The 27,494-nt window shown below is 35.0% G+C and overlaps 1 protein-coding gene across 2 annotated transcripts in view; it reads left to right on the forward strand.

Annotated features, from left to right (window-relative positions):
- KCNH8 (potassium voltage-gated channel subfamily H member 8) overlaps positions 1–27,494 on the forward strand; it is a 98,587-nt gene that overhangs the window by 38,629 nt on the left and 32,464 nt on the right. For both annotated transcript variants that reach the window (XM_048951474.1, XM_048951475.1), the window contains exons 5-9: positions 752–909; positions 3,943–4,150; positions 20,284–20,481; positions 24,473–24,672; positions 26,615–26,864. In XM_048951474.1, coding sequence (XP_048807431.1) covers positions 752–909; positions 3,943–4,150; positions 20,284–20,481; positions 24,473–24,672; positions 26,615–26,864 — 1,014 coding nt within the window. The remainder of the gene's footprint in view (positions 1–751; positions 910–3,942; positions 4,151–20,283; positions 20,482–24,472; positions 24,673–26,614; positions 26,865–27,494) is intronic.

The following is a 27,494-nucleotide window of genomic DNA, read 5'->3' on the forward strand; positions in this document are numbered from 1 at the left end:
TATTGGTAGAAACTGGGTGCATAGCTTGAGGACAGATTATAGTCTTCATCTTGTAGGATGTGAAAATAAATGAGACTTTGTTGTCAAAAGCTGAACTTTTCTTTAATTGTTAATATGTTTTGGCAAGACTTCAAAACTATATCTTATATTGAGAGACGCTCATCTTGCAACATTAGATAAGAACATGCAAAATGCACAAACCATGAAGCAATTCATATCTCTTTTACAATCATGATCATAACCAAAAAAACATTCTTTCAAATGAATTCAGCATTCGAACAAAAATTTCAACATTCAGCATTTCAACAAAAATTGTTTACTCTTGATATTATTTGTCATCTGTGCTGGACAGCTACCACGAAAAGAAAGTTTCAGTTGCACATTTTAAATAAAGTAGTTCAATATTTTCTTTAAAAAAAAAAAATAGGTTCTATGCACAACAAATATAACTTCATTTTTCATGAAAATACAGTTGGATACTGTAAGTACTGTACTCGGTGCTATTTAAAGAGCAATGTATTTTTTAATTGCAACTTCCTTTGAAATCAGTGAGATTTAAATGTTTTAAATATTCTTTTGCAAAGAATAAATCTGTGAAACAATTGTATTAGCTCTATGTATTTGGACCTCTTACCAGAATATTGTATGGGCTTCTTAGGTATGCATAAAGAAAACAATAAATATTGGAGATTACTATCCCCAGGAGCAAAGAAATAACTGTCTCTGACTCTGTTCCTTCTTTGTCAAGCAGATATTATTCTAAATTTCCGAACAACATATGTCAGCAAATCTGGCCAAGTTATATTTGAAGCAAGATCTATTTGTATCCATTACGTGACTACCTGGTTTATAATTGATTTAATTGCTGCGCTTCCCTTTGATCTTCTTTATGCTTTCAACGTCACTGTGGTAAGTACAAACTATAATCTTTTTTCAGAGGAGACTGTGTATGTGGTTTTTTTTGTTGTTTCTTCTTCTTGTTGTTTGTTTTCCTTTGTTTTTCAAATCTGGAGGCTAAAACTTAATGAACTGAATTACATTTATGTCTTTTGTTAATTGTTAACAAAAGTTAACAAAAGTTATTAGTCACTTTTCCTTGTTTTTAGACTTTATTAATTTAACAAACCATTTCCTCATGTTTGTTCCCAGATTTTCATTCCACTGACTCTCAGATGTTGCCTTGAAAGAGCAGTGAGAAGAGGCATCAGGGAGCTTCTCACTCTTTTGCTATTCAGGCCCAGCAAAAATGCCTGCTCTTTAGGGGCGCTTTATATTCTCCAAGCTACATAGAATTCTGTAAATGCCTATGTATATATAGCACATATGTATCACCCTTTCCTTGAAGATTTGTGTAGTCAGAGCGTGTTCAAAGTGGTGAAGTGTATTAACAATCTTGGACATAGAAGTGAAACCATAAGAATTGTCCCTACTGCCTTTACGCCCCACAGGAATCCTGCACTATCACTAATTGGTGTACCTTCAGAGGCTTCAGTCATGTTCATTCCTAGCCTCAGTGACTGATTAGATTCTTGCTCCTCCCATCCCTGTGTTCATTGGATAGAAGGGAACCATGGAAATATGTACAATGCTGCTGAAATAAAATGGTTTTTAGTGTTAATAATAAAATAATAGAATCATACAACATTCTGAGCTGGAAAGTACCCACAAGGGTCATAGATTCCAACTCGTGTTTCCACATGGGAGCACCCAAAATTCAAACCATAATTCTAAGAACATTATCCAAATGTGTATTTCATCTCTGGTAGGCTTGCTGACCTCTTCCCTGGGAAGCCTGTATTCCTGATTTAATTTGCTTCTCTCTGAGTGACTAGTGGTGGTATAAAACAAAAAAAAAGTTTGTTTAGGAAAACCAGACAATCAAGCAGACAAAAAAGGATGAAAGACTGCCACTAGTACTTAAATGTATCACATTTTTTATTATTTCCTTTTTTCCTTTTTTTTTTTTTTTTTTTTTTTTTTTTTTTGCATAGGAGATGATGCTTTTAAGTAAACAACTCCCTTACTAGATATCAACTTTATTTCTCAACACTTCTCAGTATCAAAGAATGCCACGATTGAATTTTTTGTTGATTTTAGATAAAATTCTGACTCTGTCATTTTGACAGAAAAAGGTTAACCTACCTAGTCTAAAAGGATTAAGCAACTGGAAAATTTATGTGGCTTTATGTCTGTGGACAGAGCAAAATCTACACAGACACAAGTATGAGCGCTGACTCCTCATTTTGTCTGTCTAAATTTATGACATAGAAAGGAAAGCTGGCTGATGGTATTTGAGGTCTTCCAATGACAGATTAGGCACAATAGAAGCCGAGTTTTTGACATGACTAATGAGGAAATTCATTACAATTATGTATGATTAATTACATCTGTGTTCAAATTTATGAGCAAATTATTTTGGAATGAGGCAGACTTTAGGCATTAAAGTAAAGTGTCTACAATTTAAAAAATATATCTGATTTGCTGTTTATATACCTAGGAATGTTTTTTTTTTAACTTAATAAAAATGGTTATAATTTAGTTATGGGTAATAACTTGTTGAGTGCACTTACTTTTTTAACAGTTCTTTTGATACTTCTTATTTGTAGGAAACTAGTTAATCTCACCTCAGATATCATTATTTGTTTGTGCTGCGACAGAATGTAGGCTTATATGCAAAGATGAGGGCTCCAGTGTGAAAGTCACAGCATATATATACCATCTATATATTTATCTGTATGTTACTGCAACACCTGTGAGTGTTGCTCATGAAAAAGGGCCCTTTCTACTGAGAGTACAACAAACAGAAAAATGGTAGTGAAAAAAATGGGTAGTGAAGAGTGCATGATGATTGGGAGAGGATTACTCCTGCACTAACAAAACTGTGTAAGTAAAAAAAGATTTAAAAAATGTACTCTTAATTCTTGAGAGCAGAATGAAATCGATGATACATTAGATCTTCCTGAATAAGTATAATATAATCTGTGTTACAAAATTTAGCAGTCATATTGAACCTAGTTGTTAGCAAACACACACCTGTGAAATTAAGATTTCAAATTATTAGTTTTGTTGGTAGCACTAGGAAAGTTTAGCTTCAGATTACTCTGGATTAGTACAAGAAAAAGATACTGATCTGTATGGGTCTTTACACTATTTTCAGAGAGCTGATTGAGGTTCTCAGGGAGTACAATGAGAATAAATGTCAAGTTTGATGTTATTTTTCTTTCTGTTTGTTGGTGTGTATATCAGTCAGGTATCTAGTAGGCATTAATACTAATATCTCATTAATGAAGTAAAAAAAAAAAACAACCCTTATTATTAATGGCAATTATGACTATTTAATTTTTGAAAAGTAGAAAAAATTTTGGATCCTTATCTGCATATTTTTTGCTAACACTTGCAAACAGCTGAAATTTAAGCCAAGTAAAGCTCGTGCAAAGCTTCTGAGTCTTTGCTTCTCTCTTTGCTTCCTTTCTCTGCAAAACATCTGGTTTATGTTCTTGCCTCTTCCAAGTTTAATTATTAAGATGGTTTTATCTCACAGATAGTTGAGTTCTGCCTACTATTTGGCTACTAGCAAAAACTGAAAATTTTGAGTTTGAATACGTTTATGTTGTAGCTTTGTATTGAAGTTGAACCTTCGTCAATCTGATAATTTTGATATTCTTTTTTCTCTAGAGCAGTGAAAGATCTGTTTTAGTACAAGTTTTTTTTTTTTTTTTTTTTTTTTTTAAGAAAACAAAAAAAAGACATTACATTCAAAAGTCAGAAGGAAAAATCTCCTGATATTTCAAGTCTCTATGGTTAAATCAGAAGTAGTAAATATCTATGTGCAGAACAAAAGTAAAAACTCAGATTTAGAGGGTAATTTCCTTTCACTGCAACAAGAGAAGTATGCAATAGATGGCAAGAGCTGACAAGTTGTTTTTCTTTTGGTTCTTCTAGGTTTCCCTTGTTCATCTCCTAAAGACAGTGCGATTGTTACGCCTCTTGCGTCTCCTTCAGAAGTTGGATCGTTACTCTCAGCACAGCACAATTGTTCTCACGCTTCTCATGTCCATGTTTGCCTTGCTTGCTCACTGGATGGCCTGCATTTGGTATGTGATTGGGAAAAGGGAGATGGAACAGAATAACCCCCTTACCTGGGACATAGGTAAGTTTTTTCTACCATATGCATAAGTGTATATGTGTGCATGTATACATATATGTGTGTGTAAACATATAAAAATATATGTCTAAGCCTGGTTTTGTTTAACCATATACAATCACTTAATGTTGATTGCAGAGAAAATGAATTGCTTTAATCCTATAATTTTGATTACCAATCAAGTAAAGGACAAAAGATTGCACTAAAAAATATGGACTCAGTTTCACGTATAAATACAGTGCAATTTTTGTTTCTGAGGATTTTGAAAATTTGATTTCTAAGAAATCTTCTTTAAATTTTCAACTGAGAAACAAATTTCTCTCTACTTAGATAAGAAAGAACAATTCTTCCTCAGTCTCTAAATATTGTGTGTTTAAACACTGTCTTTCATTGGCATAGTTTCAATTAATTGATTTTAAGTGTGGAGGAATAATGGGAGTAGGAGATCTCCCTCATCTTCCACCCCTTTCCCTTCACCCCTTCCCCTCCCCCCATTCAAAATACTGAAAACAGTGAAATTTCCATGCTTGAAAAATCCAGAATCTGGATAGAAAAGGGCTGGACAAGCTGTACAAAGAATAGACAAGAAAGTTCATCTTTTTGCATGTTATGCAATTTTTGAGTAGAGAGATTCCCTTGTGAGTGCTGATTATTCTTTACTGTGCAGTGAAACAGAGAGATCTTGAAAAGCCTTTCCATTAAAAACTCCCTCCAGAAATATTTTTTAGCTTATTTTCAATCTTTGCTATTTTTACATAGAATGGAAGATGTCTAACAATGCAGAGATGGAATTGAACCATTATATTGTACGTATGAAGTATGATCCACCATTCCTTCTGGTTTCTTTGAATATTCTAGCTTTACTATTTAGATTTTAAACTTTTCAGATTATTTATAAAGGTTGTTATTTCTAAAGGCAGGTGTGTTGGTACAGTGAGAAAACAATAAACTGTGTATAGGATCCTGATGTCACGAGTTCTGACATGCTGCTAAAGCTGTGTTGCCTGCTAGAGCAGATGATAATGCTCCACATCTTTCCATGTGGGTAACTTGCCTTTACTGTAGAGGTGCATATCTTTTACTGTCTTTCTCAGATGGCATATCAATAATAGGCATCTCTTTGTACTTTCTGGTTCCTTGTGCTTTATCTTTTTGATTTTACTTACGTTTACCTTTCACTTAAAATCCATAATGTGATAACAGAATCAGGAGGGGAAGCAAGACCAGCGATAAAATTAAATGAAGAAAAAATTAGATGAAGAAAGTCTTGCTAGTTTTCTTTGTGCTGTTAAGTACTAAAGACACAATCAAATAATATATAAATAATTTAAATGATATAAGATATCTATGAGAGGAAAAGAGTGCATAAACAATGTCTGATGGTGAGTCAGAGTTTGCTAGTGGGAAAAATATTTGGTAGAATGATGCAAACACCTCTGACCAAAGGCTCAGTAAGGTGCATTTGACTACAGTATCACTTATTCTTCTCCTTTAATTTCCTTCTTTCTTTTCTCTTAAACCTATTAAATATCATCTGGTAAAGATAAGTCTGAAGGGAAAATGATAAATATGTTAAAAAACCTGAACTCAGATGAGGTGAGGATGCGGTGTCAGGAGGAAGAAAAGAAGAAAGAAGATCCAATAAATGCACCTCTCCAGTTTGCCCATACATTACTTAAAAGTTTGTGAAATCCTTTTATTCTTCTAGTTGGTTGTTTATTCCACCTTGCCTTTATAAACCAGGTCTGTGAACTGCTGAACTTCTCACAGTGCAAACCTTTCAAAGAAAAGACTGCAACTGTAGGGGAGGATGCATAAAGAAATCCCACCGTGCAGAAATTGGGCAAATGCTGATAAAAGAAGAAAACAAATCTAGAAATAATAGGAATAAAAATGAAAGTGTTTTTGGTGAGAATAGTGAAGAAGAAAAAAAAACAAAACCAAAAAACATTAACAGTTTATGTAGGCCACAAATGATAGACCATTTCAAAGCACTTGTTGCAGTCCCAATGTTGAGTAAGGGCTTCATCCTCACTCCCCAGGTGGGCTGCTGGCAGCACTCTCCATGTAGTTGCTTTCTGTTCCCTGAGCTCTTCATTTTAGGAAAATCTCCTCATCTCACCTGGGACTCTTGGCATTTATTGCAATAAAAATATTAACTTTCATCCTTTGCTTTGGTTCTCTCTTGGGCAATGGAAATAAAAGCAAATGTCCCAGATACCTTCTTTAGAACAAAGCAGTTTATTCAGAACAGAATCATTAAGTCTCCTTTGTGTCTCAGTGAAGAATGCTGTATGTGGGTTATCACACATCAGTCATCTCTAGTGGGGTTCCTAGCTGCTCCTTAACAGCCTCCCACCAATGGCTTGTTTTGCCATGAGACTCAGGGATTTTCCATGCTTGACTGCATGTAACACACCTTCCTGATGAAATGGCTGGGAAATTCTAAGCCTAGTACAGCCTTAAAGCCTTAGCCTCCCACCTGGTGAAAATGCATTAATGTTGAACTTACAGCCTGATTTTATTTCCGTTGTTTCTAAAAGTGTGTTTGTGGATTTTTACCTGGAAAGCTGTTCTACCACCTTCGTGGATAGTCTCTGACAAAATTAGCTGTTATGTATGAATAATAAAAGCTACATTACAGTGACTGCTGCAAAACTTATGCAGTTATTGTGTAGCAAATCAACATTATACCAGTTCCATATCCGTCAGAAAGGTTGTTTCTATAGCTCTCTCTCATAGCAAATAAATATTTTATGATTGTTTTGTTTTTTAAGGGAAACAAAATAATGCAAGCAGAAGAAAGCTTGCTTTGGGATATAATAAAGGTAATGATACTACAAGACATAGAAAGTACTGTTTTTTGTACAAAGGGCACTTTTTGTGCATTTTTGTATTATGTGTATAACACATTTCTTCATGCAGACAAGGCAGTGGAATGTTATTCTTAGTTCTGTATTGATATGTTCTCATTTTTAAACTTCTGATTTTATTACATTAATATCAAAGATAGAGGTTCAATTTTCCATCAGTATATAAAGTTTATTCCAGGCATTAGGAGGCATTGTAATTGTCAGCACTAAAAAAATACAGCAAAAAAAAATAACTTTTCCTTTAAACTTAATATGTGTCTCCCTTGGAAAGTATGCTTCTTAGTCTTCTCTGGAGTGTCTCAGCCAGTGTTTACAGGAAGAAGTGGTATCTGGGTCATGGATGCTGCAAAACATGCAACAGCTAAAATACAGAGAAATATAGGTTTGTTCAAAGAAGGAAAACCCACTCCAGGAATGATAAGAATTCTTTGCTTGTTATATGTGAATCTATTCTTGAGGAGAGGAATTAAAGCTTTTAGCAACCTCCTTTTACTGTTTCCTCATAAATCTTATGGCAAAGATTCAAAACTGAGGTCTTGCTAACGCTGAAACCTGACATTTAAACTGTAATACTGTAACATAGTACTTTGGATCTTGCTGTGCTATCCAATACGCACCACAGCACAGATCTCACAACATTGACTTTAATGGGAAAAACAGTTTGTTGTGTATAACACTTTCTCTAGCTAATTTAAAAAGATGAGGTCCTTCATTTGGATTTGGATTTGCATTGGACCAATGGGAGTAATGAAAAGTTCTCCCTGTGAAAATACACAGAACAAAAAAAATGTATTTGCTTTGTTCTCATTGACTGCAATTTTAAACTTTGTTTTTTCTTCCTTGCTTTTTTCTCTCATTTTCTTTGCTTCTCATTCTGTTTTTCTTTCTTTTCATTCATTCTTTTTTTTTTTTTCTTCTCATCTTTATTCAGAAAATAATATCATTGGAATCAATTTAAAATCATGGTTACATTTACAAATTTAAACATGTGGCTAAATAAGAAAGATGTTGTGTAGAAATATTACTAATATTGTCAGAATGTGATGGCATTGAGAAAAGTGCTAATATTAAATCTTGCTCCATTCTATAGCTCTAATACTGATATTTTAACTGACTATGTAGGGTGTTTGGAAGATACACAGTGTGGGCACAGCTTTAAGGCTCTAGAAATCTTTATCTCAGCAAGTTTTCTCACCTCAGAAAACTGTAATTCTGTGTGAAGCAGCTTGACTCTGGCTTGACTCTCCTGAGACAGTTATGTTCTTTTCCTGCTTTTCTCCTCCAGCTTTTTAAAATCTTTTGTTATTAAATTTCATGTTGTTCCCCTCATTCATTCTCATGGGTGAAACAGATGTTTCAGTAAGACACAGGATGAAGAAGTAAGATCAATTTTCAGTTAATTGAGGTGTAATTGTGTGGAGGTACCTGACTGATCCCACCACTGTAATTCCTTTTGCTCCAATATGTCGTCTCTCATTTCCATAGGCTTAGCTGATATCAGACTACTTTATAGGGTCTTGATTGGCTCTATGCTGTTTTGAATTGCATATATTGAACTATTCCCTTTCAAATTTTTATCAAGAAATTGCTTTTAAACCTCTCTCTACAACCAGAAGATAATACTGAAAGCGTTTCCTGTTGCTTAGAGGCATTCATCTGGTGAGAACCATAGGAGCTATTGAAACTCAGCTGTCGTGAATGTAGTGAGGAGATTAGGAGAAGAGCAAGGGTCAGTAAGCTTCGTGCCGAAGGTGGTCAAAGGAGTCAGGTGTAATTTCTGCAACTGTCTTGAGAAAATTCTTTGTTGACCACCAGAAATTCAGCTGCAAATTTTTAATAGTGCACCTACAGTACAACTTATACAACTTATAACATACAGACTATGGAGGAGTTGTTATTAAAGTAAAAATAAATAAACAAAATAAGTGAATAACTAACCAATGATTTTATAGAAAATCAAGTGTTTTTACTTTGGGAAAAGTTTTAAGCAGGTCAGTAAATAGCTTTCTTCACCATAGAACACATCCATTCACCTTTCAGGTTTTTACTCTCTTAATATAGGTCTTGTAATTTATTGCATTTCTGAAAATAAGAGCTCAACCATATCTGAACCAGTGTAGTTCACCTGCTCTGCAACAGAACACTGTCCCCACCTACTTTTTCTATCACACAGTTCCAATCACAGCTTAAAGGGACTTGGGTGCCTGACTCCCAGTGAATGATTTATGTCTTGAATCATCTCTCAGCACAGTGAATGGAAGATTCTGGTACAGAATGAGGTGCATAGCATCCAAGCAGAACCAGAAGGAAATGTGGAAAATAGAGTTGTAATTTCAGTCCCTTTCCCCGAGGGTTTGTATGCCTCACTTCATCTGCAGGGAATTTATAAGATAGTTTTGTAGGTACTGAGGAACTGTATGTACCACATAATGGAATTTATTGTATAAATTCCTCAAATAGCATTGATCCAAACTGGTAAATATGGAAGTGTTGAGCATCCTGATAGTTTACTTGTGTTTGTTCAGTGTTGCACCTGTAGTAGTGAGGATTGCTGCTGTTTGCAGCACTTCATGCAATCCTCTCACTCTACACTAGCAACTTGGGATTGTCTTGATCTAGTACACAGACCTGAAGCAGGTATTTCTGGTGAAAAACAAAGCAGAATCCACTGATTTCTTTTAGGCACAGGAGGAAGAGAGACAGTTACTGAATTGTACTTTTCTTTAGCATGGAGTTCAGACATTGGAACATGTGTGTAGGGTATAGAAGATGCAGATACAAAGCAAATCTTTTAAAGAGAGCTCCATATCCTGGTGTACAGTTTTCTCCACTTTTTGTTCTTCCTAGGCAGCTCTCTTTCTTGATACTTCTTGTTATTTTCTTTACAAACTGATATGATTTCAACAGTGGATTCCAACACCTGGAGTCTCTGTCAAGGGTCTCCAGGACTCACATGAAGACAGAGATGAAGGTTGTACTCTCCTATGCTGAGAACAGAAATCTTAAGTCTTTTATGATTCTTTTTACCATTGAGGTATTAGGTGAAATGATAGTCTACACACTCTGGCTTTTGCTATAAAATTGGCTAGAGCTGTACAGTGGTGGATGAGAAAGAAAGAAAGAAGATAAATTCCTACCTACCCTCCCCAGCAAGTCCTGTAGGAGATGTTAGTGCAGGGCAAGGTGTTTGAAGAATGCCCACAGAGTGCAGATAGGTGGTTCAGAGCAGCTCAATCCTAAAAATCTATGAACGCTGATTCCATGTGATGACAAATCACTGTGTACTGAGGCTATCAGATGTGTCAGCTAGCACAGGAAAGACACAGGAAGAATTTATATTGCTAAGGAATTCTTGTTTTTCAGACCCAGGTAATGTAAGTAGCCCATGCATGCTGATGAGTGTACATGCTTCTGGTTTCTTGATTTATCTATTTGAGTCTGGAGCTATGACAAAACAACATCTAGTCATTGTGATGAGTATTTTACTCATTAAGGGCTAAGACTGAGCTACAGCTGCAGTCCTAGGAACAACTGCAGCTGGCAGCTACAGTTGCACTGGCAGGCAGGCAGCAAGATTCAGCCTGGGTCCTCAGCACACATTCATCGGGTTAGAAATGGATGTGAAGATTTATGAATCCTTTCAGGGGAGGAATGAACTTCTGACTAAATTGCACAGGGCATCATTCACCAGCTCCAATCAACTGTTCATTTCAATCTGTCACCTCTGAACCTGAATGTTTGATGTTAAACTCTTTTTAGGTCTGCTTAATTATGTTTTTGATTATTGTTATTTTGATATTTTGTTGTCAGTGATAACAGAATCTGTGATTTTGGATCTATGGTTCTTTCTAAATTTGAAGAAATGGCTCTAAGAAAGGGAAAAAATATATAGCTATATCTAGTATAAATACAGACATCTTCAATTTAGGAAAATGAATTATAATGCTCTATTGATCTCTATTGAGGCAATTGTACTGAAAGCAGGTCTCTAACATGTTAGCAGACAGCTTAAAAAAAAAGCCATTACTGCAGCTGGGATACTAGTTATGGGTCAGGACCCTATTGTATCCATTGCTCAATTAACATAGAATAATAAGGCTGTTCTTGCCCAAAAGGTTATTAAATTCCAAATTTGAGATAAGAAAAGCTCTAACAGATGGGTACAGACTGATGGAGCACAGAGAAGCAAAGAGGACATAGATAGACATGCTCTTTTCATTGAGTGGACTAGAAGCGCTAACATTTCTAATTCCAAGTTTAGCTGCAAGGCATTTGATAGCCTAGAAAAGGACAGTAACAGCTAGTTTGCCTAAGGAGCAGCAATATTAAGCGTTGAGACTCTGATAAGTGGCATCTCCCTAAAGTAGAAGATTTGCAAATGGTTTTTATATTTCCAACAATACATTTGTACTTTTATTTCTTAAACTAGCTATGTGTTTATCCTTGTATATTTTACTTGTACTTTAAAAAACAATTAACATTATATGAGATGTCAAAAAGCAGTTAATTTATTTACATTGTTGATTTATTTTAGTTTTTTTTAAAAAAAAAAAAAACTTTTTTTGTCCTTGGTAAACAACAATAATAATAATAATTACATGGCATTAGAGCTGTTCATAAATTCTTTGCTGGTAAAAAAAAATAATAAATAAAGGAAGAAAATCATTAAAATATTTAATTTCATACAGTAGTTACTATGTATTAACTGACACAGTCATAAAAGTGGATATTGTAAATATCCCTGCCTAGTCTTTTCAATTAAGTGTGGAACAGAAAAAAACTGCCTGCTTGCAGAAGCAAGAAGGACTAAATCTCCCATGTATCCACAAATAGCCATCTGACAAATTACTGTTGAGAAGATCTGTGCATACTTAGAGAAAAAGAGTTTCAGGGATGTTTCTTTTCAACATTTATCTACTTGATATATGAAACTGAACAACTTATGACCTAGTTCTACAGTAATGCAGGTGCACACATCATTTATACTGGAACTTGTATGCAACAGTAAGCATGTTTAGATAATTATCATAAAATATCATGGCAAACGTATTCCTTGTAAATTTGCTGAGTTAGCTCCTAAAGCAGAACCACTGGAGTTAGCTTTCAATCTGGGAATAAATACATCTCTATTTTAATTGAAATAATTACTGTGTTAAAATATGAGACTGTAGTAAACTTGCATTGGAGACTTCCCCATCAGTATGAAAAAAAGAGCTCTGAATTGTTTAGTCAGCTACAGAACATCAGCTTCATACCTCAGAAACACAATCTCCAGCACAATGGTAGCAAGGTTGGGATTTAAGAGGGTCAAGTTATCCAAATCCTGCACAGCTAGCTTCAGGCCAGCCCAGCAAACAAGTGTAATTCAGCCATTTATTTTCTGTCCCACTTCATAAATGATCCTGGAGGAAAACTCCAATTTTAACCTTTTTAACCTCATGCAGAGCTAACTTTCTAGAGGCTGTCTCAGAGCTCCACTCAAAGGAACATGACTCCTCCCATCCCACTTCCATTTCTTCTTTCTTCTTTCACCAGAATATGCTACAGTAGTTGATATGAAATTAATTCTTTAGCAAGAGAGCTTTTAGCCTCATATTGAAGGAGAAATGGAAGTAGCTAATTCATCCAACTTACTAGCACAGTAAGAGATATCTGGTTCTCTGTCTGTTGAACTGTGTCTGGACTCATCCTCAGGGTGTTTGTCAAGTCAAGAAGTCCAGAAACAGTGAAAGAACTAAGCATTATTTCACAGAAAAGATAAGTTATGATTACATCTCGTAATGCAAATATTTAATGCATGAATGTGATTAGATTCTGGGAAGAATCTAAGTCTTGAAATGTGTTGTTGGTAACCACAGAATCACAGAATCACAAGGTTGGAAACGACCTGCAAGATCATCTAGTCCAACCACCCTCCCATTCCTATCAGTGCCACAAGCTACTAAACCATCTCTCGTAGCTCCTCATCCAGGCTGGATGAGTACCTAACCAGGTACACTGTGCTTTGTGCAGTGTTTACATTAGGTGGAAGTGCTACAGAACTCTACCCTTCTTGCTTGTAACTAACCAAATATTGTTTAAAAGATATCTTTCTAATTGCTTTCTAATAAAATGCTACTATTACAAGTATTTCACATCAGGCACGTTTGCTGTCAATGACAATCATAGAATCATAGAATCACCAAGGTTGGAAAAGATCTAAAAGATCATCCAGTCCAACCATTCACCTAATTCCCAATAGCTCCCACTAAACCATGTCCCTCAACACAACATTCAGCCTTTCCTTGAACACCCCCAGGGTCAGTGACTCCACCACCTCCCTTGGCAGTCCATTCCAGTGCCTAAGCCACAAGCCACAGACATGCCCTGAAGACAACCAGAGAGACTTAGGAAATGACTGTATAATCCATAAATTTGATACTTTCACTAACTAGGATGAATTATAAGCTCCCTCTAGGATGAAAAGTATCTCTCCTTGCACTTCTGACCTTCCTAAATGAAAATATAAATTATTTAATGAACCATACGTTGCTGATGACAGAAGATTTAATGCTTCCCACCAAGGAATGTTTTCAGTATTCCCAAAGGTACATCAATTTTAACATGAGAATATAGAAATTTTGCTTTCTTATTATAAGCAATGATATTTGCAGTCATCTCACAGTCAATTTAGAGCAGGAGTTTGTCAAATAATTAAAACTTAATTGTCAGCTTTTTGGTGCTTCTGTGGGCTCAGCTGTGTTTTTGTTGCTATTAACAATGTTACAATTAGATTTTAGAGGTTTCTTTCCTCTATTTATCCCTTGATTGAGCAGCTCTTCTGTCTAAAACTACTGAGTTCATTAAATATTTATTGTGCCATGAAAACTTCATTTTCTCTGAGTACAGTGGGTCAATATCTTGTTAGGACTTTTTCAAGTTGCATGAGTTAAAGTTTTACAGTATGTAATTATTTGTACAATAGCTTCTAAGTATATATTCAATTAGAAATACAACCTGTTTATTTACAAAGGGTATTAGCCGTACAGAAGCATTACTTAGGATGCCACTCTTCAAATTAAATTTATTTTCAATAACTGAAAAAGCTTAAAGCTATATCTAAAAATGCTGTTATCAGAGGAATTATGCATTTAGTTTGGAAAACTCCATGGTTATTATAAATCTAAAGCATCTCATTGTATATATCCAGATAGTTAGCTTAAAAACTTTCCGTTAAGTTCTAGGGAAAGAGACATTTTCCTCTAGGTCAGAGTCCAAGAACATCAGTCAGTGAATCTACAAAGATTATTTCATCATTTGAGGCGGGCATTCCAAGGAAGACAACCTCTGCTTACACGATTTTGAATACAGAAGTTGGTATATCACTATTGCCGAAGCCTTAATGGAGCAATAGGGCTTGCATGAATCCTCAAATTTTATCTTTGTTTTTCTATTCTGATTGCCTGATGTCCAAATTCAAAATTTGCTCTTGATGACGTTGCTTGTATCATAGAGTCATAGAATCATTTGAATTGGAAAGGATCCATAGAGGTCATCTAGTCTACCTCCCCTGCAATGAACAGGGGACCTACAACTAGATCAGATTGCTCAAAGCCCTGTCCAGCCTGACCTTGAATGTCTCCAAAGATGGGGCTTCCACCACCTCTTTGGCAACCTGCTCCACTGCCTCACCACCCTTATTCTAAAAAACTTCTTCCTTATATCCTACATTCCTCTTTTAGTTTGAAACCATTTCCCCTTGTCTTATCACAACAGACCCTGTTATAGAGTCTGTTCCCTTCCTTCCTATAGCTCCCTTTTATATACTGAAAGACTGCTATCAGATTTCCCCAGAAATCAATGATAGAATTCCTAAAGTCCAAGAGAGTATTATGATTTTAACTACATCTTCAAATTTTTGGTCCTTATTAAAGAAGCAAGAGAGAGGCAAAGATATATCCATATAGCAGCATTGTTAGGATCATCTTTGTGTCTTGGATTTGGCTTGTGAAAATCTTCCTTCATTTGTTAATTTAGTAAAGATGCATTAAAAATTCTGTCCAGTGTCTCTGCAACTCAGAACAAATGGCATTTTTATTGAATCTATCCACTCCTACTGTCCACTCAACTTCTAGTATATGACAATAATCTCAAAATTTACTGCTCATTAATGCTCACAAATAATTTTAGAGAGAAAATATCTCAAGTTTTGTTTCTAAGAAAGGCATGGTTTCGAAACTCAACTGTTTTTCTTTTCAAAATGTTACATTTGTTTTCATTGCCATCATTTGAGAAATCCCCCGAATATGCTGTTAATAATTTCACAGTGACATAAATATGCAGCACTAACATGAATACAGGCTTTATTTTGATTTATGCACTAGGATTTAAAGAGATGAACATCTCAGATCAGAAGCATAAAATCTTCTTATAAATTTCTTTTTATCACTCTCCTCCAAGGATTTTATCTATTTAATAGCACACTTGATAGAAAGGGGAACATTTTTTTCCTCTTTGATTATACATTAGAAGTATTTTTGGTGTGTTTTTTTACCATCTGTAATGTCAGCATTCATCAAACAAAACTTTTGTATGCAAATATTCTACAGATTACGTAATATCCATGTACCTTTTTCTGTTGGCAGTTAAATGTCCACTGAGCTCAGAGGCTAAGTATAATCTGCTTGTACAAAGTTAACATAGTTAACACTTCATTATCTGGAGAAATATGTACCATGAATGCACCAGATTGGTATTATGACTCAGACAAAGCAATACTGTGGAAAAGGTTTAAACAGGCATAAATTAGATTTTAAAACTATATTGTTAAAGTTTCACAGAGGAAAGATAAAGGTGATACTACAGATTGTGGAGGGCAGATATATTTGCCTCGCTTTGATCTGAAGCATTAATCTCCATAATTCTTCCAGGGATGGCACATGCAAGGCAGCACATCATGTACTTGGGCTCTCATCCCAGAATCGAAGAGAGCAGCCTTGAGTTGTCCTGCATGCTCCTACCACAAGTAATCCAGCCACAAGCAGTTGAGATAAAACTGTTTTATACTGTCCAGGTTAAATCTAATTTCCTCCTATTTCATGTCAAGGATATCCCTCCACAAAATTTGACTGTATGAGGATTGACTGTAGTGAGGATTTGACTGCAACTGGTGTTCCTCTGGCAACTCACATTATAAGTTCCTCATACACGTGTCATATATTTTTCTAATGTAAGAAAAAATAATTAAACATATTGTAATAAGGAATATGACTCCAAGGTTCGTATTTTATAATGAAATAAAAATAAGAAAAGAAATTATGAAATTCCTTTTGGAATTACTTTAATAATTCTAGGCAGAGGTTCTTGAGAAAATTGTCAATGTATTTGGTTTATCACATTTGTTTTCTTTCTTATTTTAAATTTCTGTTTTATGTAGGAAAGTGTGTTAACAAAGACCAAAGGTAGTAGATTATTCCTAACAGTTCCTCATTGTCATGGAATTGTTATGGTTATGTGTATTTGACTGATATAGAAGTCTTCCAACTCTCTCTCTCATGTACTGCCACTAAACTTTTATTTGTTTTTGAAAGCCAGCTAGATCCTTTCTTCAAACACAACCTCTGGGCTAGATTTGGTCTTTTGTAGCCTGAGGCAGCTGAAATGCCATGTAGGTGCACATCAAGGTATTTATTTTGAAAAAATAAGAACTCATGTCCCATGCTTTACTACTGTGCAACTATATATCATAGATGTTTCATGGTCTAGAAGCTGCATGTGTATGACACTTTCTGGATGGTGGGCTTCTCTATTTCAAATGTGAAGAAAAGCGTGGTTGGAAGTATGATTACTCCTGTCATCTCTTTGGGTCTTTAATCCTAAAACCATCTGCTCCAGTACTTGTGTGCCTCTCTTAATATGACAAGTAAAATTTCAGAATAGATCAAACCTGCAAAGAAATTATAGGTTTTGTGACAATGAAAGGATAACAGCTGTGTTCCATGGGATTAAGTAGTTTGATTGCTACTGTATAATGTATTAATAGTCAAGAAAAAAATGTGAATGGTGCTGTTGTCAAAAATATTTTGGCTAGGCAGGATTAAAAAAAGCTTTAAGGAAATTTAGAAGAATACTTTAAATGAGTTATAAGAGCAGAGGCAGTGTTTTTTTAATAATTCAGAGTCATGCACGCTCAAGAAGTAAAATAATTTGGGTTTATACAACTTTTTATTTTCAATGCATTGTACTAGTTAGTAAGAGACAGATCAACTATGGAAATTTCATTGAAAGCAATTTAAATAGCAAAGCTGATGTTTTAATGTCAAATGACAACTAGGGCTCAAGGAGGTAGGAATACATTAACTCATAAAAATGATAGTAAAAATGATAGTGTTATATAAAAATATAAAACAACAGTATTGTCTTATTTCAAATACAATATTAGTTCTGTTTTCCTCTTTTTAAATTGTCTTCAACTATGGCGCGAAGAAATGCATTCTGAAGAAGTAACATAGATAGCTGATGAAGGTGATTGGGACAAAAAAAAAAAATCAGATATTGATACCACAAGAGCTTTTACAAATAGGGAATTTACTTACTTGTTCTATTTGCACAAGTGCTCTGTCCTAAGATCCATTTTGAGCAAGTTAGTATTTCATGGAAGAGTAGATATATATGCTAAAATTTTGGCATCAGTGGGATCCTTGCAACAGGCTTTGCCCATTCTTTCCCAATTGAAATATGAGAAGATCTTTTGTAGATCTGAGTGTACTGCTTCCTATTGAAGAGCTGGTATCATTTCCCATACACACCTGCATCAACTTGTTGCCTGACTGTGGGTCTGAAGTGAGAAGCTGCCAATAGTGAACTGGGACTGTTGCAGTGGGAGTTAACATAGTTCTCAGGGCATATGTTGACTTTCATTATAAAATGTATTCCAGTGAAAAAGGACCTAATTTTTCATCTACTTTTTCTTTAATGACTCCAAACCATTTGCTTAAACTTAGATTTGCAGGCATAAAATATACAGACTTCTGTGTTAAAATTTATGATCTCTTTATATCAAACAGCTGAATGTGCTCCAGTTCAAAGGATATTTTTTCAGCTTATTTTTTTCTGTTTGGGGCATGTTTATTTTTTGATTGCTAAAAATGAGGTGAAGAAACTTTAAATTAGCTGCAGTATGAATCTTCAGTGAAAGTGATAGCAAAGGACAGAAGGATAGGAGTACAGAGGCCAAGAACTGGGAGCTTTTGCAACATTCCCAGAAGAGAGATTTTCTCTGAAGGGACATTATTTTAGTATCCACACATCAGCCACAGTTATTTTAAATAATTTATTTAATTTTTTGACAATTTTGTGATTGTTCATATGCACTATATGTCTGATAAGATATATCCAGGTAGGAAAGCAAAAAAGGCTGGTTTGCAGATGTTTTGCTGAGGAATTGTATTTTGGGCTTTCAAACCTACTGCTGAAATGTACAATGGGAGTTTTGTATATCAAGTTTAGACAGACTTATTAACTCCATCTTCTCTCTATCAGGAGTTGTATTAAGCTTTTGTTCTTTAATGCATGGGTTTACATTCTTTAATGCAGGCATAGAAATGAAATCAGCTATATTAAGGACCATATCATTGTTGAAGAAATGGTGTTTTTGTGAGATAACACTGCAGGAGGAAGCAGCAAGACGTAAACCAGCAGAAAAGTAGGGCATCAATGCAACCCTGATAATATAACCACAATAATTGCAAAACTGATTAATTGCTTCAAGTTTCTGCTGCATTCATCCTAAAGTATTGATTATTTGTATGCACGCATAAGCTGTTCACAGCATTCAGCAGATAGTGCTGCACAGACACTTCTAATTATTTGCTATGGCTGAGGATGGGATGCAAGCCTTATATTGTGCCTTCCCCATGCAATTACTGCTGGTGCGTGCTGACACTACTTACCTTGTAGCTGGATTGCCAGCAACAGTTAAGTTATAACTTTTGCTCTTCTTTCATTTTAGGCAATTAGGAGCCACAAATATAAAATGTGATTAATGCTACCAGCTATGGCTAGATCTTATGCTGTTATTATCCAGCCTTTCTGGCTTAGCTTTCTCTGCAAGCATGTGTGCGGGAGTCTAGTGTTGAGGACTGCACTGTGTGGTAGCAGTAGAAACTCAAACAGCTCACCTTAGAGGGGTAAATATTTACAAACTTTTCCTGAGTATAATTGGAAACATTGAGTCAGACAATTAAAATGTATCTCCTACTTTTGCAAATAGTCTGTACAGGAGAGGCTCCCTGGCACCTGCTCCATCACAGCCAAATAAATAAATGTGTGCTGAGTGGAGTGGGAGAAGAAAGTAAGCTTCAGAAAGTGATTCAGTCTTTCCGTGCATACATGACTGGACATAATTACTGAAGCTCCCAGCACAGAACAAGGAGAGCCCTACTACTTCTGAAAGTACCCTAAGTACTAAGAACATTTCATTGTGATGTTTATACCTGACCATCCAAGCCATCAGCTTAACACGCAAAAGTGAGCACACAAACTGATTTTAGTCTCATTTTAGTCCTCGTTTTTGCAAAGCATTACATTTATGAAATTCTTTGAAGTTGTTTCTTTTCCTCGTGAAAAAGAGAATAACGTATTTTTCACTACTTGTACTTTCTTTTATCTTTTTTTTTTTTTGTAAATATCTTCGAAGCAGTATCTAGTATTACTTTCTGTAGTATCCATACACTCATTCAGCGAAATGAAAAGAAGCGTTAAATTAGTAATTTATTAAATACTTACAAAAAATTCAGAATCTCATCTTCAGAAAATTAATAATGGTTTTGTCTGTTCTGCTTAGTCGTCTGAATCTTTTCTGTAGTGAATATAAACATGCAGTATGTTCTCAATACGTAATTATTACTTTAAGATTTTAATCTTAGAATCCCAGAAATCTTTCCAAGCATGTATTAATGTAAAGAATAAAATCAATCAATGTTGCATTCTTGTTGCAGTGTCACTATGTGATGATTTTTGCTTTTCTGTCCCTTAGTGGATTTTGTGAATTATCTAACTAGACTTGTAATGTACAATTCAAAGATATTATGGAGAAATCCGTTTATCGAGAGAAATGATCTTTTACATGCTGTATAAATTCTTGCAGTTTCATTTATTTTTATTCTTGGAATCCTGTGTAGAATGCAGCGTCTTCTGAATAAGCATTTTATAGTGTCATGTTATTTTAAAAAGTGTGTAGTATTCATGATTTCAGTATTCCTTAACTATTCCTTTTATGTTTTCCAGGTTGGCTTCATGAGCTAGGAAAACGAATAGAGTCTCCTTACTACGACAATAATACACTAGGAGGCCCATCAATCAGAAGTGCCTATATAGCTGCCCTGTATTTCACCCTCAGCAGCCTCACAAGTGTTGGGTTTGGAAATGTTTCAGCCAATACTGATGCTGAAAAGATCTTCTCCATTTGCACAATGCTCATAGGAGGTAGGTACAATGCTAAGCATCAGATGAATTGTTTTGGGGATAGAGGAAGTAAAACAAGAGCAGGTTTAGCAAACAATCATTCATTTTAAATAACAAAAATAAGGAAAAAAATGTTATTGTTTTTAAACTGGATAAACTCTCTCATGCAGGTTTATCTCCAAGCTTTTAATAGTAAGAGAAGTCATCATCCAATAAAATACAAACTCATCGTATTGTGAGTGGGTGCCAACAATGCACAAGGGAATATCTGTCTTTTGATTATGTGTCTGATACAATCCCAGTCAGTCAAATAATAAGTGCAGGTTGAACTCCAATTCAGTTCCCACAACAGCCCTGGGAAGAATGGCAAAGGGAGGATGATAGTCCAAACCTGCATCTGATTATGAGCTGTGATGTATCTATATGTAAAGGGTCAGCCTAGAGAGAAGGCAGCAGAGACAAAATAGAGATGGATGAAATGTTGGGTGAGCCATAAGTGATTCTAATATAAGGAAAAAGCTGTTCAATTATCATTAAATAAATTTTTCCACATCCCTACTTCAGATTTGCTTCAAAATTGCAGTATTTTTGTTATATTTGGAGCTCTTAGTTGGATTTGTAAATTAATGTTAATTACTTAGTGCTATTGTTGGGGTCACCTTCCTGCTCAGGAACCTGGGCACACTCATGGGCTAGAGACACCTGCAGAGCTTCATAAGCCCAAGCCGGGCTATTTACTTTATTTTAGTATTTACTTTACCAAAAAAATTAACTTTTCTGCTTTATAATACATACATCACATATCTCTAAGGTATCATTGTGGCTATGAAGGACAAATGATCCCTTCATGTTTTTTCTAATTACTTTTTCAGTACTATAAGTTATTTCTACCACCCAACATTTCTAGAAGGTTTGTTTGCAAGGCATTGGTTGCCATTTTTGCAGCATAAATTTTCTTGGCCGAAATTAAATTGACACTTTTAAACTTGGAAGACAGGAAACATGATGAATAACCTGCAAAAGATATATTTATTGCATTCAGTGGTGTTAAAAATACTCAGTCAATTATTTCCATTTTTCTCTATTCTGAAAATGAGCGGCAATGATAAAATGAAACATTCAACAATTTTGACAATGTCACAAAAACTGGACAACTCATTAATTACTTTTGCTGGTGGCATAATTTATGCTGCTTTAAAATACAATGCGTTGTGGCTTTTACTACATAAAATCTTTTGGAATGATGGAAGAAGTATTCATTTATATCAAGAAATCAAGAGATATTCTGAGTAAGGCAATGATGAATATTTTATTCACTTTGATATGGCAGAGCTTTCACAAGCCTAATAGAACATAATATAAAAGTATCCAACAATTCTATTTAGTGAAGGCATAGAAATTTCTTTTCCATCTCTTATATTACCGAGTGTTAGATCTAATATGCTTGTGAACTGAATAAAGTCAACTAAATGTAGTAAGAGTGAAATGAGAAGTCTAAGGCAAAAATATTCAAGGGCAGCAGAAGAGTGGCTTGACACCTGGGAGGGCACAGGAAACTTGATACGTCCAGGTAAGAAAGCAGGGCAGTCTGTTTTGCAGATGTTTTCCCCAAAAATTTATTTTAGATTACATTTGAGTAAATCAGCCTAGCAGGGACACATGAAGGAGTTGGCACCATGCAGCACAGACTGCTCTGAAATCTATTAGGAGTAAAATGCTGCTCTGTATGCTTTAGAGTATAATGTACTTTCCTTTCTTAAGGCATGCTTTGATGTGAGATTTTGTCTTATATTTAATGTTAAGATTCCCTAGTAGAAAGTGATGTCTCGAGAAAAATAGAATTTTTTTTACAGTAATCATACCAAACCATTGCTTTATGAAATTTCAGGTAGAATGGGTAGAATGACTTGGTTTAGTAATAGTTTTTAATATGCATTACTGTCTTTTGGAATAAATTCTCAGTTACTCACATAACCTTACAATAAGACAAACATTATTATGAGGATAAAATATCTTTGTTCAGTTTCATCAAGTTGGTGACAAAATTTACTTCTTAAAATTTAGCCAAAATTCCTACGATACCTAGCATCTATATAATATTAATCAGGTTTGTCTTCCTACAGATCTCATTGTTTTGTATTGTTTTGTACGTGTTCTAAATTTTCTACATGTTCTTTGAGCCAAGAATTTATGCTTTTGTAATTAGAGATACTAGAGGCCCAGCCTAATAGCTGTAGTCATTTCTGGGATCAGAGGTGTTCCTCCAATCCATAAGCAAGAAAAAAATATTTTAGATTAACATTTAAACCAAATACATTTTATGAAATGTGATTTCTTTAAGTTTTAAATTGTCTTGCTTCCTTTTAGAGAATGAATGACTTTGTACAGAAAATAAAGTAGATCTGTGATTATTTGCTAAAGAAATCTAATTACTATCACAGCCAGGAATAAATTATCATTAGTATAAGTTGTCGTCCAATGTACATATGCAAAGATAGATTCTCCAATAATAACACAATCCTTGATGATACTTATGCCAATAACATTGCAAAATTTTGTACACTGTTCAGCTCCTAACCTTGAAGCCTATGGGGATTGATGTGATGTGATCATATACTCAAAACATAGTGCTACACTATCTTCAGCCTTAATGAGTTATTTCAACCCTACTGAATACTTCTATCATAATACACTGTTATCAAACATCACACAAGCCTCCTGTGTTTTGTTGAACAAGATTCTGATTTAGTAATTCACTTCAATATCAGCAACAACACTTGGCTAATCCAACTTACTCTTCTTAAAAATAAACTTTGAATTATACATTTTCTTTCTAATCAAATCTGATCCTTTCCTTTCTCCTCTTTCGTTTATCTTCTTTTACTACTGGACAATGGGTCATATGTGAATACGCACTCTACAGTTATGAAACCACATGAGTAGTGCTTTCTCCATTTTTTTGCACTCCCTTCACAGTAAAGACATAAGCATTGTTGCTAGATCCTTTTTGTTAGACTCTGTAAATTTGCTGCGCTCCAAAGCAAAGAATTTTCTGCCCTTTTCTACCACAAGGAAGAATGGTTAATCATCAAACACATCTTTTCTTTGTACCAGTAATCTTGTCTCTGCCTGTTTACCCTGAACTTCTCTAAATTGCCATACAATGTCAACATCTTGTTTGTCTAATTTATAAACCAATTCTTTTGCTGCTCTGAGGAGTCTGCTTCCTTTCAAGTACTATAAAGATAGATGCCTCTTAAGAGGCATCTTAAATAAAATCAACCTCTTGAACAGTTTTTTTCAATAAACAATTTGTAAATCTGTGTATTATATACCTCAGATCAACACCACATGACTGACAATGCAGCAGTAAGTTTTCCCCTTGATAATCCACAAATGTATTTCTGAACAGACAAACCCTGGTGATCTGTGTCTGCAGGCATTTCTTCAGTTTTGCTTCTGGTATTTTTATTCCCAAGCTAGTCTCCAAGTGTAGACAAAAACCTGGATGTCCAAACTTTCTGATAATTATTTTCACAGTTTATATGACCTTCTATCTTGATTCCACTCTGTTCTTGATACAACTCTTTAGTTCTATATTTTTGCATGGATTTTCCAAAATCTATTACAATATATTTAACAGATCTTTTTACTCCAATCTTCGTCTTATTAGTTCCTTATTATTTCCCAAATATGCCTGCTTGCATATATTCATATATTTTCTTTTTTCTTAGGCAATAGGCTTTATTTGGCCTGAACATTCTTCTGTATTAAAATCTGACTAGATAGCAGCAGATGTGACTCTATCCTGTCTCATGACTATGACTATTAGTGACGCAAAAAAAAAAAAAAAGGAAAAGAATAATAATATGAACACTACTGCATATTTCTCATGGAAAAGAATTTTTATCTATTAATCAGGAAACTTTCCAGAAAACTATATTTACTTTTTATGTTATACGTTAATGCTCAACAAGTCTCTCCATACTGCACGTAATTTCTGTCTCCCTAGCTCTGATGCATGCCTTGGTGTTTGGTAATGTGACTGCCATAATTCAGAGGATGTACTCCAGGTGGTCCCTTTATCACACAAGAACCAAGGATCTGAAAGATTTTATACGGGTCCACCACCTGCCACAGCAGCTAAAGCAAAGGATGCTTGAATATTTCCAAACCACGTGGTCTGTCAACAATGGAATTGATTCCAATGAGGTAACCAAATGAGAATGTTGTGTGTTTGATAGTTTTTTCTGCTGATTTAGAGTTAGGGAAGGGAGTAATCTTCTGTTTGAGATACTGTGTTTTGTGTGATATTATATATGAAAGACAACATTCCTAAAATAAAAGCTGTGCTGTTCCAGGAGGGATATGCTATCAGAGAATCTGTTTTGGAACATACATATCAAAGACTCAGAGTCCTTCATAATTCAGAACTGTTGAAGAGATCCTCATCAGAAAACTTTTGGATGATGCCAGAAACACCACACTGAACACTTTGCTTTCACCAAACACACAGAAAAAATCTACTGTTTTTTCCTGCTTGTTTGTTTGCTCGTCACTTCTTTACTCGTCATTCCTCCTTCCTTCATTTTCTTTTATTTATTCATTTTTTTCTATGTATTACTGTAAATAAGTGGTTTGTCCTGGAAGATATTGTCGGAATGCTGAGGTTATTAATTTCCCTGTTCTTAAATACTGATAAATTTGCAGAAAATGACATGAGATTAAAACACAGGACATATTTCCAGTTACGTCTTTGTTCTTTAGCTGGAGTGCGATTTGAATGAAGCATTCCTTTCAGAGCCATTGTGATATTTGTCATTATAAAATCTCAGTGGCCTCTAAAGATAACGTGGACACAGGTAAAAATTGAGAATATTCTTTTCATGTGCACAGCACAATGGATGAGATTTTCAACACCATCTTAGCAAGAGGAGCATAGCGAGATTTTCAAAGATACTAATATGTCACTCCAAAAATAGCATCTCCTATCTGTTTTCCTGGAAACTACAAAAGACACAAAGAGCACAAAACACTATTTTACAGAGCAAACTATCAGCTACCAAACACCATTTTTCAGCATATGCACCACCATTCCTTTGCATTTTTGCCAGTGATGAACAAGAGCCTATGTGCTCTGCTCATAATCATTTGCACCAATGGAGGTGACCCACTGTCACAGTCACACCCATCAATTGGTCTCCATAAACATTCAGCAGGTGTCAGTGAATGTCTGTGGATGCCATTTTTTCCACGTGGAGAAATTCATTGCCACACCTTTGCTTCATCTGCACTTCCATGTCAGACACCATCCTGTCAGACTGCTTTTCTATTGCCATCTGTTGCATGGCAACAGAATGTAGCAGAATTTTGTTAAGAAGGTGGTTTTCTTAATTTTGTCATCTTCTCATCTTCAAACAGATCTTTTTAGGAAACATATATAGATAGAAATCGTTAACTTTTGGCCAAGTTCCAATGGGAATATGCAAAGAAGTAAGACTAAGTAACACCACGTGGTATCACTTTTAGTTTTTCCATAGAATATACGGAATAAGCACTTTGTCAATATTCTTTCTCTCTTTTTTGGAATACAATTATAGCATCATAAAAAGTAACAGAATATTTAAAAAAAAGAAGGAAAAAAAAAAGCTTGGAAGCATTGAAAGCTCTATATAGAGTTTTTTTTGAGTTTTCTTCTTCCATTGGTTTTACCATACAGCAGACAATATAGCTTGCTCATGACTTTTGTGCAATCTTTTTAAAGAAAACCTAAACTAAGTTCACATTGCCTAGTGCTCATTAACGTATGTGCCTGAATAGAATACTATGTTCTGAGAAATGAGAAGTACTCAGACAAGATTAAATTATGCATTATATTTTTTTCATAAAGCCATACTTTTATTCATGTTTTTCCAGGAATTTATGAGTGTTTGTCTGCATAAAGATTTATTAAGACATAGCACATGTATCTTATCAAACAAGATAAGAAAAATATCAAATACCTCAATGTGATGTGTGCAGTAATACTAAATCAGATCAATCCTGCAAAGAAAAAATACAAATTATTTTGCACTTTTTTCTCCTTTTCACCTCTTTTTCTTTTTTCTTTTTTTTCTTTTTTTCTTTTCTTTTCTTTTTTTTTTTTTTTTGACAGCTTTTAAAAGATTTCCCAGACGAGCTGCGTTCGGACATCACCATGCACTTAAACAAAGAGATTTTGCAGCTCTCCCTTTTCGAGTGTGCCAGCCGTGGTTGCCTCAGGTCTCTGTCTCTGCATATCAAAACCTCCTTCTGTGCTCCTGGGGAATACCTCCTCCGGCAGGGAGACGCCCTGCAAGCGATATACTTTGTGTGCTCAGGTTCCATGGAAGTCCTAAAGGACAGCACAGTGCTGGCAATTCTTGGTATGCTTATGATGATAGCTTCAAATTTCCAAGGAAGGCAGCTATGTTAAGACTAATGTTAGTGAAAGAAGAGACACATCTCCAGAATGTGAATTCACTGCAAAACTGTTGGCTTAGTGTGTCCTAGTAGTCTGATGAGAAGGAGAATTATAATTTGTATCAATTGTAATCCACTATTCATCTGTTAATTTGCTATGATCTTCCCTGAATCATTTAGTTATTTCTTTTTTGCCCTGCAGAGCTTAAATTTCTAGACTATTAGCTATACATTATCTCACTTGTAATCTGATTTGCATACACTTATTTTCTCTCTCCTTTGTATATAAGGAGGTACTTTCAAGCTTTTTGGTACAATTTGCTACTTTTGACCAAATTTGATAGCAGCATTGACATCTCAGAGGATGCTGTATATAAGTTCATTAACACTTTACAAAAATTAGTGGCCAGGCACTGTTCCCACTAATGCTCCCAAATTAAAGCAACCAGTGTAAGCCCAGTCTCTCTTTGATGATTGCATATGAACACCAATTTTAGAAAAGCCTTTGCATTGTTGCTTCTGCTCTACCAAGAGTTACTTCTTCAATCTTATTCATTCTGCCAGCATTCACCTGAGTATATTAGAACAGAAAA

Source organism: Lagopus muta, chromosome 7 (assembly GCF_023343835.1).
Source record: "Lagopus muta isolate bLagMut1 chromosome 7, bLagMut1 primary, whole genome shotgun sequence".
Lineage (NCBI taxonomy): Eukaryota > Metazoa > Chordata > Aves > Galliformes > Phasianidae > Lagopus > Lagopus muta.